This window comes from Sprattus sprattus (genome assembly GCF_963457725.1).
Source record: "Sprattus sprattus genome assembly, chromosome: 3".
NCBI lineage: Eukaryota > Metazoa > Chordata > Actinopteri > Clupeiformes > Clupeidae > Sprattus > Sprattus sprattus.
This window is the reverse complement of record NC_137922.1, coordinates 1,998,249-2,015,910: the sequence shown is the minus strand read 5'-3', so window position 1 is coordinate 2,015,910 and position 17,662 is coordinate 1,998,249. Positions and strand designations below refer to the sequence as shown.

The 17,662-nt window shown below is 40.8% G+C and overlaps 1 protein-coding gene across 1 annotated transcript in view; it reads right to left on the bottom strand.

The window, feature by feature from the left end:
* cdkl5 (cyclin dependent kinase like 5) overlaps positions 1–17,662 on the bottom strand; it is a gene marked incomplete at its 3' end in the record, with an annotated part of 47,360 nt that overhangs the window by 15,507 nt on the left and 14,191 nt on the right. Inside the window, exon 3 of the mRNA XM_080834380.1 lies at positions 930–975. Coding sequence (XP_080690506.1) covers positions 930–975 — 46 coding nt within the window. The remainder of the gene's footprint in view (positions 1–929; positions 976–17,662) is intronic.

Below are 17,662 nucleotides of genomic sequence, written 5' to 3'. Positions count from 1 at the left end.
GTAGAGTTACTTTCTGAATGGCTACAGATATGGTTCTCTCTGTGATCATATTCTAAGGCAAGTTCACTACTGCCATGTAGAGCCAGATGCATACTACAGTATGTGTGGGATTAACCATAGGAGAATGTAGGTTGAGTGTTAGTGGAAACCATGACTTTTTCATGTGTTTGACACATTCTAAATATAGCTCCCTGTGCAGATGGTGGCCAATGTACAGGTAAAGATAGAAATACTTAATGGAAAAAAACATGTTTGTCAAGTCATGGGTGGGTTTAAGGAGGGAGACAAATTGCCAAGAATATGCCAACGCCACAGCTGGCCAGCTAGTAGCCTATTCATTTAGTATTGTACTACATGTACACCTGGCTATCTGTGTAGTCCCAAGTCATTCCATTCCATTAGGTTTGACATTTATATAACAACATGTTAAAACTGCTAATAGAATACTATTGCAGATTATGAAAGCATGCCAACTCAGAGCTATGGTACCTAATACAGTAAACAACATCTCTGAACAGTGAAATCACTATCTTCAGATTTCTGTGGACAGTTGAAAAAAAATTAAACTCTAAGAAGTCTTGTAAGAACACAGGCCTGTACAATGTTTGCTACTGAGTAATCAAATGCAGGTGAAAGCACTGAACCTGCATTTGAATGTGTATAAATGGAAAAAATCAGCTTATAAACAAAATCAGATGCTCTGCTGTAAGATTTGTGCAGAACCGTTTCCAATAGTTCCTATAAAATTAGAATAATTCAAAGTAAAACATTCCAACACCATGAACAAAGGAGTAGATAATAAATACACTGAGAATATGAATCCAGAACCTTATTGGGCTAAGAGACATTTCACAAGCTTTCAGAAGCCAGTAAATGAGCTCAGTGCCACAGAGCTCCAATCCAAATCGTTAAAGTCCAGAGCCTCTTACCTTCACTGTCCTTGAACTTCTTAATGGCCACCAGCTCTTTCGTCTCCTGTAAAAAAAAACAGACACATTGCACAATGAGATAAAGTGTGAAACTGCTTACAGCCATTGCTAAACGAGCTTCACATGAAGAACCATTCAGATCAAAAAAGCTTCATGAGCTCATATGGAGGATTTCTAAAAATAAATCACCTGAAAAGAAAATCAAAATCACCAGTCAACTTGCAACTTAGAGCATTGTAACAAGTGGCTAGATTTCTTAAAGAGTGTGTAGGAGTTTCCATTGGGTCAGCTGAACGGGCAGTTAGAATTCACCATGTCCTTCAAGTGCTATCCCAATCGCTGGGGCTGTGGGTGTTTCTTTGTCTCCCTGCTTCCCCTGCTGTCATCTTTGTATTGAATTCCCTCAGCATAGCGGGAAGGCCTGTCTTAGCCATGTGAATCACAGAGAAGAATGAGATGTGCCGCAGAAATCAAATTTATTAATATGCTAATAGTGGGTGCAAGGCTGGAGAACCCACTGGGTTTCCATAGAATACGCTGTACCTGACTGACAGGACTCTGACAGCATGTGACGGCCATTTTATGTCTTTGCTTCCCACCACGGTCAGTGTTCAGTTCTCATGCTGCTTATCTCAGACTCCACAGACTCCAAGACTTGCCGGGTGCATTTCCCTGTGTGTTCGCTCACAATTATCTGCTGCGAGCCAAATCCCATCTGATTAAATGATTTACACTCCAGGTGACAGGCCTGCCAAAACAAACAATTTGACCTTGATGAAGCTGTCACCGTTGTGAGGCTGTTTCTTGATGCCCTCCCTCCTGCTGATGATTTTTCGAGTTTCCGATAAAAAGCAGTTTCAGGGCAAAAGACTCATGCGTTTCATTAATACTCTAAGTGCCAGGGACCATGCAGAACAGGACCCTGCTCAGTCCACCGCCACTGGGTCTCTCTCCAGAGCCGTGCATACCGATGGGCTCCCTATTGTTCCCTAGCTCTGCAGTGTTGAAACTTAACCCACCTGTGATTAGATGCATGAGTACTTTTGTTGTCACTCTAATGGGAGACAGGTCACATTCGACAGGCTCCAGTTTCACTCCAAACAGGTTACTCTGGTTCCAGTCTCTGGCAACTGAAGCAGCATTTCACTCCCCAGCATCCTAAAAGGATTTTCACCTCTAATAATATTATCTGTTTACACTTTTTGAGGTTTGGGGTTTTAAGGGGACATTTGTAAAGTTGGATGAAGACAGCAGTGCCTCTAAACTAGATGGTTTTTTAAAATTCAAATTGCAGGATGCTCTCAAGGGGCAGGATTTTGGGACACGCTTATCGGAGGTGCCCACGGCTCCTCCAGCATCCCTGACATACTTATCACTCTCCTCCCCCTGGAGAGGAGCTCAGCTGCCTCTATACTTCAAAGCTGTTCATCATTCAGACTCACGGACAAAAGCAAAGCTGGCACAGCGCTGGCCTGTGGATCCATATCAGCAAGATTGGCTTTGTGTCTGTCTGAATGCCTTTGCATTTCATTTGCCCTTTTATTTTTGGGGGTGACGACCCAGTGCAGGCAATGGACAACCACACTGCTCTACCAACACATGTGCACTCTGAGTCAGGACTGTACTGTCTATTAAATTGAAGAGTCTTTGAAACTCAGGTGTTGGGTGAGGTGTACAGTGTATGTCCTTTTAGCAGAAGAACACCCTCGAAAATGTCCCGAGGTGATGCTTCCCTCCCTCTTCCCCGCGACTTAACCGCCCCTGACAGCTACTCTCATGTCTTGACTCAAGGGCTCCTTTGTTGTTCGAGAGACAATGGAGACTGATGGTTGGGCTGAATCCTCTCTCTCTCTCTCTGCACAGTGAGCCTCGCTCGTTGTCATGAGCGCTACTGAAAGCCTAGAGGCAGTGGGAGGGTATGGGAGTGCTGATGGAAGGGAAGAGGTGCCTTCTCCAGCTCTCCAAGGAGCGCAGCCTCACACAGGTATCAGCTCAGCAATGACTAACTGTGTAGGGGAGGAGAAGGTTATGACCCAAACTGTTAAACTGTACGGGAGAACGTTACAGTTTCCTGTACAGCTATACACCAATATAACCAGCTGTAATGAACACAGAGCCATGCTCACATTTCTGACTACCAGCAAATCTGACACTGTCATTTTTTAATGATTCTGATATCGACATTATCAATGAAGTTACATACAGATCCTGATAATTCACTGAAAGGAAGCAGGCATCTTGAGAAAGCAGAAATTGAATATATATATATACATACTGTATATGTATATATATATAAATATATATATAAAACATGTTTGCCAAGACCACAGTACAACATGTGCCAGCATCCCCTCTGAATAGTAACTGACCCAAGAGTTTATGGTGTCGGTGTAGGGTTACAGGCTCCTTTAGGGGTACCGAGGTACAGAATGGCTGTGGAGTGATAAGAGACAGGAGGGACGGACCTTGTGGTCATCACTGAATCTCACTAACAGACAGGTCCCTGCTCTGGGGCCCCTGTCCAGCCATGGGCCTCTTCTCTCTTCTCTCTCTCTCTCTCTCTCTCACTCTATTATGTGTGAAGGGAGGGGGATTACAAGTTACAAGCTTGTTTCCAATTTCTCTGGTTTCACAGCTTTCTTCACATTATGAATACCTGGAGCTTAGGGTTTGTTGTCAGTGGTTGGCTTTGGGAGATGACTGTCTTTCAGCAAGGCTGCTGTGAGGCATGCCCATACACTAAAGAGAGTGTGAAGCAATTTAACAGAAATGAATAACCAACATCTAATCACTAAGATACAGTCTGAAGCCCCTGAATATCTGTCAGACGTTTTGAAAGAAAGAAACAGCAGCTAAATCAACAGCGTGCAGGGAGCACTTTGCTCTGCTCTCAAACAGAAGTAAAACCAGGCAGGTGGTTTGAGAGTGACACAGCATAAAAAGTAGGGTTTATCTGAACCCAAACCATTTTCCAATCACTATGTGATTACAATTAGTGGCAAACAATAAGCTGTGGAGCATCTGTGTATTGTGTGTCATCTAGAGAATTGATTTAATTAAAACCTACATGCTAAATGGTCTGTGCAAAACAGAGTGCCGAACACCTTTTAATAACATACCGAGGCTGCTGAGTTGAGAGTTCAATTGTGTAGTTCAACATTTCAAGGGATAGATTGTACATGCATTTATACATTCTCATTTAAAGATATGACATTTCATTTCACAGCGCTGCACAGCACAGCATTATGGGAATATGACTTCATCCACAGCAATGGTATGGGTCATTGAAATTAATTACACTCATCTTCATAAATGTTTTAGAGAATACCCCTGGGCGGTGTAGCACTGCAAAATGACTAAAAACTCAATTTACTTGATCACATACCATTAGCAAACAATGACTGCAATTATTGTAAACAACAACCTGCAAATATTTTGGAAAAATGCGCAAAGCCCAGATATACGGTATGGAGAGAACACGGTCGGCATCTTCAAAGCATTCCCTCCTCTTTTGTCCTGCTGTCCTCCCCTCAGCCCTGACAGACTGTAAGTGAACCTCGGCTGTCTGAATACTCATTTCACAATGCCATAACTGAGACTTTCCTGTTGCCCCCAGCAGCTGTTTTTGAAAATAAAAAACGACTTTCATCTTCTAAACCTTGAACCTGGTTAAGAAAAGGTCTTGTCATTTTGTAGTAAATTAAATTATGAAGTCGCACCAATCTTTAAAGAGGTTTTACATTTGTACATGAAATGGGGAGCAAGTCAGCATAATGTTTCAAAACGGCAGAACAAAGATAATAAGCAGTGTTTGACTGAAAACAAATTAGGTCTCGTATTGTCATGGCGATTAGATCATTTGAGTGAATTATGTGAATTTCCTTGCTCTTTGGTCAGTGCCTACTGTCACTCTAAAATTAATTTAGTATTTTATATAACATAACTAAACAACATATATATATAGGCACTAAGAGGTGAGAAGAGGGACTGTTAAGTGACTCCAGGACTACATGACTTGTGCTATGTGATGTGTGGCAGAGCCGCAATATTCCCTTTCTAATCCTTTAATGACAAACGGCTGTCTGTCTGTGTGAGCTGTACTGAGAATGGCACAGATGCAGCGTCTAGAGAACACAGCACAAGACAAAACAAGTCTGACTCCACGGGGTTTACAAAGGCCCTTTTATAACCCTGTGACACATTGGGAATACGTTGCTCGGAAGGACTTAAAGAAAACAATGGCAATCTCAGTGCCTCTACCCTGGACAAGGGCATTCTTCAGCTGTACCATCTTCTGTGCAGTGCTTGGCAAACCTTTAGCCTGCTTTTCACAAGACCCTGACAAGCATTTAAAAGACATCAGGTGGCACCAAACATGTAGCAGAGAGGTTCAACACAGGACATGGATGCGGACACATTTGTTGGTTTCCAAAAGCCATCTAGTCCTTGAACTGTCAGAGATCGGTTACCTATAAATAACCACATTTTGCCGAATTCAGATGTATTTTTAGCACCATGGCATTTCAATGGCATGTTTTATTTAGACCAAGTGAGTTCCGCTTCATGTTGTCTTTTAAACCCTGAAACCGGAGGGACTAGATTGTTATTACAGAAGTGGGGTCAGCAGCAATTACAGCCAGTCTCACTTCATTATAAAAATAACACTGTCACATTTGTATTTTTCAGTTATAAACAAATCACTAATCAGAGGGTAATCCCAACGTGGACTACTTTTTCTGTTCCTGAGCCACCTCCGCACACCTTCACCCCCACACATTGTATAACATTTCATCAGAGCGCCCGTAGATAAGCTTAGAGCCATATTCGGCGAGGGTAGCTAATGAGTGGCCCTGTGGAAACTGAAGCATGCTTCCTCCCCATCCTCAAACATCCGCCATGTTTTAATGAGAATCGTCCCCAAGAAACCTTCCATACACAACACACAGCAAAGCAAAAACAACAACAACATTAACAAAATAAACAGCTGACTAACCAACTACAATAAAGTGAGATAAGTCATGCTAGATGCACACACACACAGACACACACACACACACACACACACGCACACACACACACACGCACACACACACACACACGCACACACACACACACACACACACACACACAAACACGTGCTCGCGCACACACACACACACACACACAAACACACACACACACACACACAGACCTTCACAAACTAGTCAGGCTACCTACACTACGCAATTCAGTGGACGTGATGAGGCAAAATGCAAAAAACAAGACAGTGTCAAGGGTTGGACTACTTTTGACCACCAGAAGCCGCCAAAGACTCTTTGTTGCTCTTGCCAAAGGTTAGCCTCCCCTGATATGTTGACCCAGTCCTAGCTCGCCTGTACCTCATCGTCTCTGTCGTGTGCCTTGTTTGCTTGTTATTTCTCTTATTTGTTATGTCCTTGCTAAGTCTTTGTGATTCCTCTGTGTTTCTCAAGCTCTAAGCCTCTTTTTGACCGCTGGGTTGTTTGCCTGGTACTACTCTGCTTGTTAACGGTGTTTCACAGATGGATTTTTGTATTCCTGAATCTGGCTCTGTTGGAGATTTCATTTTTTTTTTTTACTTTGAAATAAAACCAATGGAACTTCTAGTTATCATGCTCTGTACTTGAGTCACCTCCAGTCTCTGGTACCTAAGTGGAAATTATCATAACCACTCCACAGACTCTGGTTCAAATACCAATTCTGTAAAGCTCTCAGTCAGAGAGTTTATACGGATAATGGCTGTTTTGAACAGTTTTGGCTCAACTGTGGACACACATGGTCAAGCCCTGACAAATCAGCAGGTTATACTGCCATGACCAATTCCTGTGGCAGATAGCTAAAACCAGGGTGCGATTTGTCCAAAAACCAGAGGGGGGGATGTTTTTTTTTTTTTTTTATCATGAAAAAAAAAACAAGCAATACATAGGCCTAATTCTCTTCATATACATGGATCATATATATATATATATATATATATATACAGCCGCGGAAAAAATTAAGAGACCACTTCAAAATGATCAGTTTCTCTGGTTTTACTATTTATTGGTATGTGTTAAAGTAAAATGTACATTTTTGTTTTATTCTATAACCTACTGACAACATTCCTACCAAATTTCAAATAAAAATATTGTCATTTAGATCATTTATTTGCAGAAAAATGACAATTGGTCAAAATAGCAAAATTGATGCAGTGTCTTCAGATCTCGAATAATGCAAAGAAAACAAGCTCATATTCATTTTTAAACTACACAATACTAATGCTTACACTTAGGAAGAGTTCAGAAATCAATATTTGGTGGAATAACCTTGATTTAAAATCACAACTTTCATGTCTCTTGGCATGCTCTCCACCAGTCTTTCACATTGCCGTTGGGTGACTTTATGCTACTCCTGGCGCAAGAATTCAAGCAGCTCGGCTTCTTTTCATGGCTTGTGACCATCCATCTTCCTCTTGATCACATTTCAGAGGTTTTTTATGGGATTCAGGTCTCGAAATTGGGCTGGCCATGACAGGGTCCTGATCTGGTGGTACTCCATCCACACCTTTACTGGCCTGGCTGTGTGGCATGGAGCATTGCCCTGCTGGAAAAAACACTTCTCAGAGTTGGGGAACATTGTCAGAGCAAAAGGAAGCAAGTTTTTCTTCCGGGACAACGTTGTACTTTGCCTGGCTGAGGTTTGTAAAAGACCATAAGTATTGAAAAAAGCGGACTGGAGGGTCTTCTAGTTCGTCTTCTCTGATGAGTCCAATTTTCAGCTTTGCCCAACACATGGTCGTCTGATGGTTAGACGGAGACCTGGAGAGGCCTACAAGCCAGAGAGTCTTGCACCTACTGTGAAATCGGATTATCTAAATGACAATATTTTTATTTGAAATTTGGTAGGAATGTTGCCAGTAGGTTATAGAATAAAACTAAAATGTACATTTTACTTTAACACATACCAATACATAGTAAAACCAGAGAAACTGATAATTTTGAAGTGGTCTCTTAATTTTTTCCGCGGCTGTATATATATATTATTCTTTATTGCAGACACCAAGTTCCATATAAAGTAACAGACATACAATTATAATAAATAAATAAAAATAGAAATAAAGAAAAACAAAAAGATACAACACACATAATACAGTGCATTAAAAAGTATGAAGACATTTGTGCCAATGTCGTCTTAAGTTTGAGGTAAAGCGATAACAGCTCTTTAGAGGGTTGACCAGAGCCTCTACTATGCAGTTCTCAGACTTGTCCAGTCGACACATGAAACCATACATCAGTTTTCTCAAGAGCGCCTCACAAGTTGGTACGTGCTTAGAAACAAACAACTGACGAGCACTATGCCACCTAGGCACATGAAGCAGCAATCTAAAAGCATCATTGTAAGCTACTTTCAGTCTCTGTATACTCCTTTTCCTGTAATTAGACCACACATGAGCAGTGTACATTGGTGTTATGTAGGTTCTAAACAGGGAACATTTAACCGAATCTGAGCACATAGAAAACTTTCTTAATAACATATTGGCCTGAGAATATATTTTGCAGCGCTGTCGATATATATCGTTGTCATCAGTCCAATCATCAGAAATGACATTGCCCAGATATCTTATTTCCTCACGGGCACCAAGGGGACTGCCAGATAGATAAAAGGTAGGGAAGGTTAATTTCCTATCCTGATTACTTCTGACTATCATTATGTGGCTTTTCTTTGCATTATATTTAATATCATGGTCTATGCCATACTGAGAGCACACCCTAAGCATCTGTTGCAGCCCAGCACTGTATGGGCTGAGTAAGACCAAATCATCTGCGTACATCAGATGATTGACAATAGATTCCCCTATAAGACAGCCTGTATTTGTCTTATTCAGCTGGCTTGATAAATCGTCCATATAAACATTAAACAAAAAGGGAGATAAAATTCCTCCTTGTCGAACTCCGTTGCCAACATAGAAAGGAGCTGATACAACATTGTCCCATTTAACATGAAAAGTTTGATTGGCATACCAGAACACCAAAATCCTCACAAGAGGTTTAGGGACACCTCTAGCTAGCAGCTTCATAAACAGTTTTTCATGACAAATTCTATCGAAAGCTTTGGAAGCATCAATAAAGCATAAAAATACAGATGAATTTAGACTTTTGTACCTAGAGACAATCTCCTTCAGAGCATAGATACAGAGATCAGTACCATGTTTTCTTTTAAAACCAAACTGATTGTCAGCAGTCAGAACATACATTTCCAATTTCATTAATAGAATTCTCTCAAATACTTTAGACAAGATACTGGCTAATGCAATGGGTCGATAGTTGTCTTTGCTGTTCAGTTTACCAGACTTATCCTTAAGAACAGGCACTAACAGCACTGACATAATAGAGTTTGGTAGAACACCATGAACCATAATTCCAGTAAGACACATGGCTAGTAATGGACTGAGTCTATAACTGGCATTTTTTAGATGCTCTGCAGAAATGCAATCCATACCACAAGCCTTGTTGTTGTCAAGCATGTGGATGGAATCATAGATATCTACTGATCTAACTATCATGTCTGCTGAGAGACCTTTACATTCATTATCAATTCTAACAGTGTTACTTTTAACACAATTAAATAGTTTACTGTAATGCTCTCGCCATAGATCAGCAATCTTCTCTGGACAACTAATCCCCTCGATATCAGAAGGGAGACTGATAGTATCGGAGAAATAGAACATCATTTATTCAAATGTAATCCACAGTCAAAGCTATAACAATGTTAATTATATAGCTTCCTGTGTATTCTGTTAAAACCCAAATGGTCACAGCTGCTAGATGCCCTGATCACTGTGAGAAGAGATAACACTTCCGGCCAGGAACTCCTCATTTAAATATAGAGTTCCTGGCCCGTCTGTCTCTTAGGCAAATATTAGCATTCTAGTAACCACCCACTCCAACATGTTGTGTAGGTTAAATACAGGAGACTTCTCTTGTGTTAGTTAGTGAAATCAGCCTTGGTGAAACTAAATCTTTAGTGCAGCCTTGTCTTGCTCTCTCTCCTTTGATGATCATCATTGTAAGATTAAAACCTGAATCTTGACATTCCATATTCACTTGACTGAGTCTCCGTTGATTAGGAAGTATTCATATACTTTTAATGGAGGTTCCGGCCTAGATTAATTTCTTGGATTTCGCTGAGATTTCAGCTCTGCTGTTAGAGTCCTACAACTGCCTGGTTTTGACACAACACATGGTAAGTAAATTAAATTGCTTACCTAACCTTAGGAATAATAGGATAGCAAGTGCCTGTGCAGTATCACAGAAGATTTTTGGGTGCGGTAACGCTCAAGGGTAGTCACTGTCAACCGCTGTCTGAGTTGATGGGTTGACATACTACAATTTATTGCTGTCTGTCTCAGATGTTAGGTCCAAAGGGATTATATGTGTTGTGAACAGAAACGGGTGTTGTGAAAACAGGACACAGCATTATTTAAAATTTTGAATTTAGATATTTTTCTAAAAACATTTTGTAAATTATTTACATTAGATTGTGGAGATTCAGTCTGTTGAGATGGAAAGTCAAAATTCAAGCCATAAGTTCCCTTTAAGTGTGCAGATTGCAATGGCTAGTGTGGGAACTGATATCAAACATGATAAAATTAAAATGGAAATGATTAAAGATGGTTTCCAGCTAATTTGGGGAATCAGGAAGGCTAGTGAGTGGGTTTTAGACCTTAAGTCTGAAAAAAAGAGAAAGCGATATTCACGTTTCCTAATGAGTAGATGGACACAAAGTTCACAAGGTTTTTTGGTTGAATCAGACGGACAGCCAGCGGCCCTTCCTAGATTGCGAGAAAGTATGAAACAGAATACTGACAAACTTCAGCAAATTGCTAGGAATTTACTGGGAAAAGTCCCACTTACTGATGTAAAAGATCCTACATGCAATGCAGATTATGCCAGGCTTAAGACTGTACTAGTGGTCAGTGTGGTTCAAGCCATCTCACAGGTTGAAGAAATGTCTCTAAAAATGTCTGCTGTTATGAATATTGATGTACCTACAGCTGTTCCCTCACAATTTGTCATTCCTGTCCATATCTACACAGACAGTCTTTACACATGCCATGCAACTCACACCTCAGGTCCTGAAGCCCTAATGGCCCATCAGGCAGAGATTATCACACTCTCTGACACACTGCCACAGCTAACACAAACTCCACATACACTGAAAAAGAGTCAAGAGCCAACACAACATATAGCAGCAGTGCAGGACGTATCCTCTCACAATAGCTACCAGCAAAGAAGGCAGAATATACCCCCACATACACCTTGTTACAAATGTGGGATGATAGGCCATTGGTCTAGGACTTGTAGAAATAGACAGAGATATACAGATAAACCTGTGCCCTCTCAGCAGACAAGCATGGACTCTGACACAACCTCTGAGATTTTAAGTCTTCTCAGAAAGTTGGCAAAGTCTGACTTCACTGACCAATAGGACATGTTTGATTCACTGGCTTGATCATATTCACCCATTTGTTTTCCCACTAACTGCACTCTCTGTAAAAAAAAAAAATGTAATCAGGTGCAAGATTTACATAAGACCTATCCTACTACTAAATACATATCATAAATAAGATGATAACTGCAGAATTTATTTTATCTAAACAGGTTTAAGCTGCTGAATGTCTGACTGCATCAAAAAGATGCCAAGAACACTAAATTAATTAGATGCCTTAAATGGTTTTGCATTCACGGGCCATTGCAGTCTGGATGAATAACGGAATCTTATGAGACCATGTAACTAACTTTTAAATGTAACTCTAACACTTCTTTCCTTTTTCCCTAGGCGTGAACATGTCTCTGGAATAAGCAAATGAATGTGTCTGTGTGTGTGTGTGTCTGACTGTCTGTGTGCCGGCCGGCCGTATGAATGAATTAACATGACTTCTCACTAAATTCTTTTCAGGGTAAACTATTTGAATTGCTTTCAGCTCCCTTCACAGGATCTGGTATGTTGATTATGCAACCGGAACATTTTGCTTCCTGTCCTCAGGAAATGGGCCACACCGCTAGGCACATCTAACTTTTGCATAAGATTAATTGTTTGTTAAGATCTCTTTCCAATTAGAACAGCTGACGGTCCACTGGACCTCACACCTGGACAAACCTAATAGAAGTCGCCGCGGTATCGAAAAGGGGAGGAGCAGCACAACCGTCTGAAGCACAAAGCAGCGAAAATTCAATTACCATCAAACCAATCCAACTCTACTGGAAGTCGGCAATTTCTGGAATATGTGTCACCCTCTTCCCAACAAGTCTGGATATTAACATTTCAATGAAGAGGATTTCTCGAGTCTGGATGTCTGGACACAAGAGGAGTTTTCTCTAAGCAGATCTTGTGACGGGCAGAATAACCCCCCACCCCCCAAGAGGTTTAGGAAGTCTACCCTAACCTTTTAGCATAAGAATACACACAAACACACACACACACGGACTATCATACAAGACTCAAACCATTGTGGCAAAAACAGAGAACCACGATCACCAACAACTCAGAAAAGACTGCCAGCTGCATGTTGTTTTATATTTTCTGTTATATGCTTATGTTACACTTGGTATCCAGAAAGAAAAAAAATTCGTCAGAAGTTTGTTGATGTATGTAATAATGTTGTCTGTCGTGTCGTAACTTGCCTCCCAGCAACCCATATTACCGTCCATCAACCCTCACTTAGGATACTCTAAAAATATAGCGTTAAAAATGACTGTCTCTAGGTGCGATTGCCATCATGCAAATGGTAATTTTTGGCCTCATGTATTTCTGCTGTTATTGAGCTCCTATGATCTGTCACCACACAACGAGTCAACCTAAGCCTCCAGCGCAACAAGCAAGGCTCGAATATGTTTCTGAAACACTTGACAAATCAATTATGTAACCAGTCTAGTTTATGTTTGTTGTTGTTGTGTTTTAAGTTTTTTTTCTCAAAGTCATCATGAGTAGTTGCGGTTGTTTTGTAAATTCATGTTTTCTGAATGGGTACCATGTGCATGTATGTATATTTGCTGCGTACATTTGGTTTGGTTCTCACAACTGAAACAGGGCGGCTATTTTGTGGTAGCGTCGGTGAGCAATTTCCCCTTAACATCAGAGATCTTTCCCAAAATTGGCCAAAGGGATTAGGGTCCTGATGAAAAAGGTTTCGGCTCATCTTGTGAGAACATGTCACATCTTTAAGAGAGAGAGAGAGACAAAGACTAATACATTTAAGCAACTATGTACTCCTGAATTTTTATGTTTAAGACAATAAGTCTTAAAAAAGGGGACTGATAGTATCGGAGAAATAGAACATCATTTATTCAAATGTAATCCACAGTCAAAGCTATAACAATGTTAATTATATAGCTTCCTGTGTATTCTGTTAAAACCCAAATGGTCACAGCTGCTAGATGCCCTGATCACTGTGAGAAGAGATAACACTTCCGGCCAGGAACTCCTCATTTAAATATAGAGTTCCTGGCCCGTCTGTCTCTTAGGCAAATATTAGCATTCTAGTAACCACCCACTCCAACATGTTGTGTAGGTTAAATACAGGAGACTTCTCTTGTGTTAGTTAGTGAAATCAGCCTTGGTGAAACTAAATCTTTAGTGCAGCCTTGTCTTGCTCTCTCTCCTTTGATGATCATCATTGTAAGATTAAAACCTGAATCTTGACATTCCATATTCACTTGACTGAGTCTCCGTTGATTAGGAAGTATTCATATACTTTTAAAGGGGAGTTCTGTTATTATTTATGATCTTGATCTCCTTCCAGAAGTCAGTAAGATTGTTATTCTGCATCTTTCTGGCCAGTGAGTCTGCTCTCATTGTGTTTTCATTTTTCTTAACAAAACGAAGTGCATATTTAAAACTAGCATTTGTGAGTTTTTTGTTTTCAAGCAACACTCCCTGTCTGGGTCTGCCTGCCTCTGACCAGAGTCTAAAGGCCTCTCTAGCAGCAGCATGTTGCTCAGACACAAACTCATTCCAGCCAGGTCGTATGTTAGGGACCTTCCTCTTGTAATTAATAAAAGGTTCACTGGAAGTATAAAGACATTTGACAATATCATCATACATGGCACAGAGCTTTTCAGTATGATGTGTATCCTTGCAGCTCATATCCGTGCACATAAGGGCATCCCTAGGCAATTCAACATCACTGAGTAAGCTATCAGTTAATAAAGAATATCTGTGCATATCCTCTTTGGTCAATTTTGACCAGTCCAGTTTTCTTGAGGGAGCAGCATTACCATTGTTGGCCAGCAGGGGTACACTCTCAACATTTAGCAGCATAGCAACTGGTATGTGATCAGTGGTGGCCAGTCCATAACATATCTCTATACTTTCCAGTGAGTCATGAGCATCGGCTGTTGTCACAATATGGTCTAGCCAGGAAGTTGTGTGCCAAGCTTCACTTACATAGGTAAAACTTGTATCAGGCAAAAAAACTTTACTTGATATAATTAAGTTAGTTTCAGTACAGAACTGCTGCAGATGTTTTGCGAATAAAGATTTATCTGACATGTCAGCATTAAAATCATATATGTCTATCATGATATGATAATCGCTGCTAGACGCTCAGTTCTTGTGCTCCCTCTCATTCACGTTGAAATACTGAAACCGAAACTGAAACGCAACTGTTTTGGACAGAATTCGCTAAATTAGCAAAGCCAGCGAATTCTGAGAATGCCGACAGTTCGGGTAAGGTGAACGTTAGTGCCAGCGATGTAAGCAAGTGTACGAAAACGCTGTCACAACCTGTCTGTTTTTTCATTGTTTTTTTAATAATTGAGGGTTATCCCCCCCATGTATGAAATTCATCCAGCTGAGGTGGGGATGTAAAAACCAGAGGGGGCGTAAATCCCCCCCATCCCCCCCGGCAAATCGCACCCTGGCTAAAACCATTTAGAGTTAAGTTCCACCAGTTCCATCAGCCTTTTCTTCTGCTATTCTGGTTCCTCCTGCCCCAGTGCAATAGGCCTTTAGATGGCCATCCTCATCCTGGCACAGTAACTTCAGCTACTTCTCCTTTGCGTCTCAAGGTAGAGAATCACCAAGAAGAGTTCCCTGTGGGGCTTGCGCGGCCTCTTGCGCTTGCGCTTACGCTTACGTCCCCGAGCATAAATCAGCCTTTAAGTGATGCATGATTGCATGACACTGGTGACTGGGAAGCCATACAGATTCATGTCTTAAAAACCGAACTATACCTTTAAATGTGTTTTACGGACTTTAGAAGTTCAACGTAAGAAAATGTCTCCACCTTATTAATGAACACCTGGAAATTGGTTGTTACACAGCCGAAGTGTTCTCAGCTGCGCCGATTGAGGTAGAGGATTCTTAAATTTGGATTTGCATACATACACGCAACACGCCCCGCCAGGGCACGCAACCGTAGTGACGTGTGCAGTCAGCCCTAGCCTTCAACACGGATGAGGCACAGCTCGTCACTGCCTCTGTCAATCTCTTCCGTCAGTCTAATTTTGTTTTAGGTGTTATTAAATGTCAATTACTCTAGCCTACATTTAATTTGGAAAACCACCGACTGGTGATAGTGATAAGGTAAGGTGTGGCGTTGACCTTGCCAAATGTTAGCTTGCTATTCACCTATGAGGTAACGTTCCCTACAGCTAGCCTAGCTAACGGTATGTCTTAAATTGAGACCATTCTGGTAAAATAAGCAAGCTGGTGCTGTTGTCAACATCGAGATTATCTATTTTTTATTGTTTGAATGGGATTTTCAACACCTGACAATACACTCTAGAGCATATTGTAATGCAACGTTGAATGGATGAATAGCTTACATAAGGGTACCCAGCACTTTTCAAACCACACTCAAGCTTATGGTTATTGTCCCCACCACTTCTAAAAACAAACTGACGCACTTGCTCCAAATGCATGTTGAAACTTGATTTTTCATTTATCTCAACCAAAATTATAGGACGACTCAACAACAACCCCCCCCCCCCCAAAAAAAAACAACTGAACATGACCACAACTACAAAAACAACCTATTCTACTGTTCAATAATCTTAAAAAGAAAATTTTACCTGTTGCATAAATTCGGATGCAAGTAGTTTCTGTCCACTTATCTTACACTTTCTAGGCATCATGGTGAAGCTAAAACAAAAGTAGCTGCCTGGATAGGTGGACTAACAGTCAAGTTGGGTAAATATTGAATCAGTTCACGTCTTTTTGTAATACTGTTGATAAAACACATTTTTTTAGGCATCGTTAAAACTTCCAGGCACGACCTTGCCTGTAATGAAAATGTGACGTCAATACCAGGAGACAGTAACTAGGTGGTAAATCGAATGTTTAACATTATGGAACTTTAATTTCATGAACTAGAACACATCTGGGTCAGTTCTTTTTGAACACCACAGCAAGCTCTCTCTTCTCGAGCAGACGTCTCTCTCATTGACTTCCATTAATCAAAATGGCTCGCTTGACTGAGGTCCCGAGCTTAGTAACCGTTGCTATGCTATGATTGATCAGTTACCGTTTTGGGGAGTGGTCGCAGAAGGGTCAATTGACATCACTACGCAGAGCCAAGGCTCTACTGATCGTCAAAACCCAGCCTGACCATGCCTGGCATGAAATCACCTGTTTATGATAGGCTAATCCGTGCTTGTATCCAAATGCATGTTGAAACTTGATTTTTCATTTATCTCAACCAAAATTAGGCTATAGGACGACTCAACAACCCCCCCCCCCCCCCCCCAAAAAAATACATGGGTTTCTTGTATACAAACGTTGAAGGCTGCGCGCGCAAATCCGCGGCAGAAAGCCATCTACCCTAATACAAATGAATACAGAAAGCCCAGTTTAAATGTATTGTTTATTACTTATTTAGCCTACCGTTCCCTATTCTGTTGCCATGAATGCTTGCACACACCCTCAACATATTCCCAAACGTAACCTTGTACATTGTTGAGCCTTTTTGTATATTTGATTTTATTTGATATTTTATTTTTCCTAGCAAACGGATGCTTCCTCCTAGGTATACTGAACATCTTACCAACTCTGTTAGAGCAGTTCACCACACAACAACTCCCTGTCATGTTGCCTTCCTCCACAGCTTTCTCATCCACTTTAACGTTATCTTGCTTCTTTCTGCCGCGAGATTGCGCACGCAACCAGTGATGACGTAGCCGAGAAACCCATGTATTCGGATGCCAGTAGTTTCTGTCCACTTATCTTACACTTTCTAGGCATCATGGTGAAGCTAAAACAAAAGTAGCTGCCTGGATAGGTGGACTAACAGTCAAGTAGGGTAAATATTGAATCAGTTCACGTCTTTTTGTAATACTGTTGATAAGACATTTTTTTTAGGCATCGTTAAAACTTCCAGGCACGACCTTGCATGTAATGAAAATGTGACGTCAATACCGGGAGACAGTAACTAGGTGGTAAATCGAATGTTTAACATTCTATGGAACTTTAATTTCATGAACTAGAACACATCTGGGTTAGTTCTTTTTGAACACCACAGCAAGCAGGCGATTGCGATTTTACTCCACAAGCTCCAATTCAATATTTTAATCGGTTCTACCAGCTGGATATTTAACAGTTTTATTTTCAACGTTACATTGGTTTATTGTTGGGTTGACAACGCTACTTAAGATTATTGAGATATTTTGTTTGGGCTAGTAAAAACTACTTTGCTAATACTAGCTAGCATTGCTAAATAAATATTTTGATATTAATTT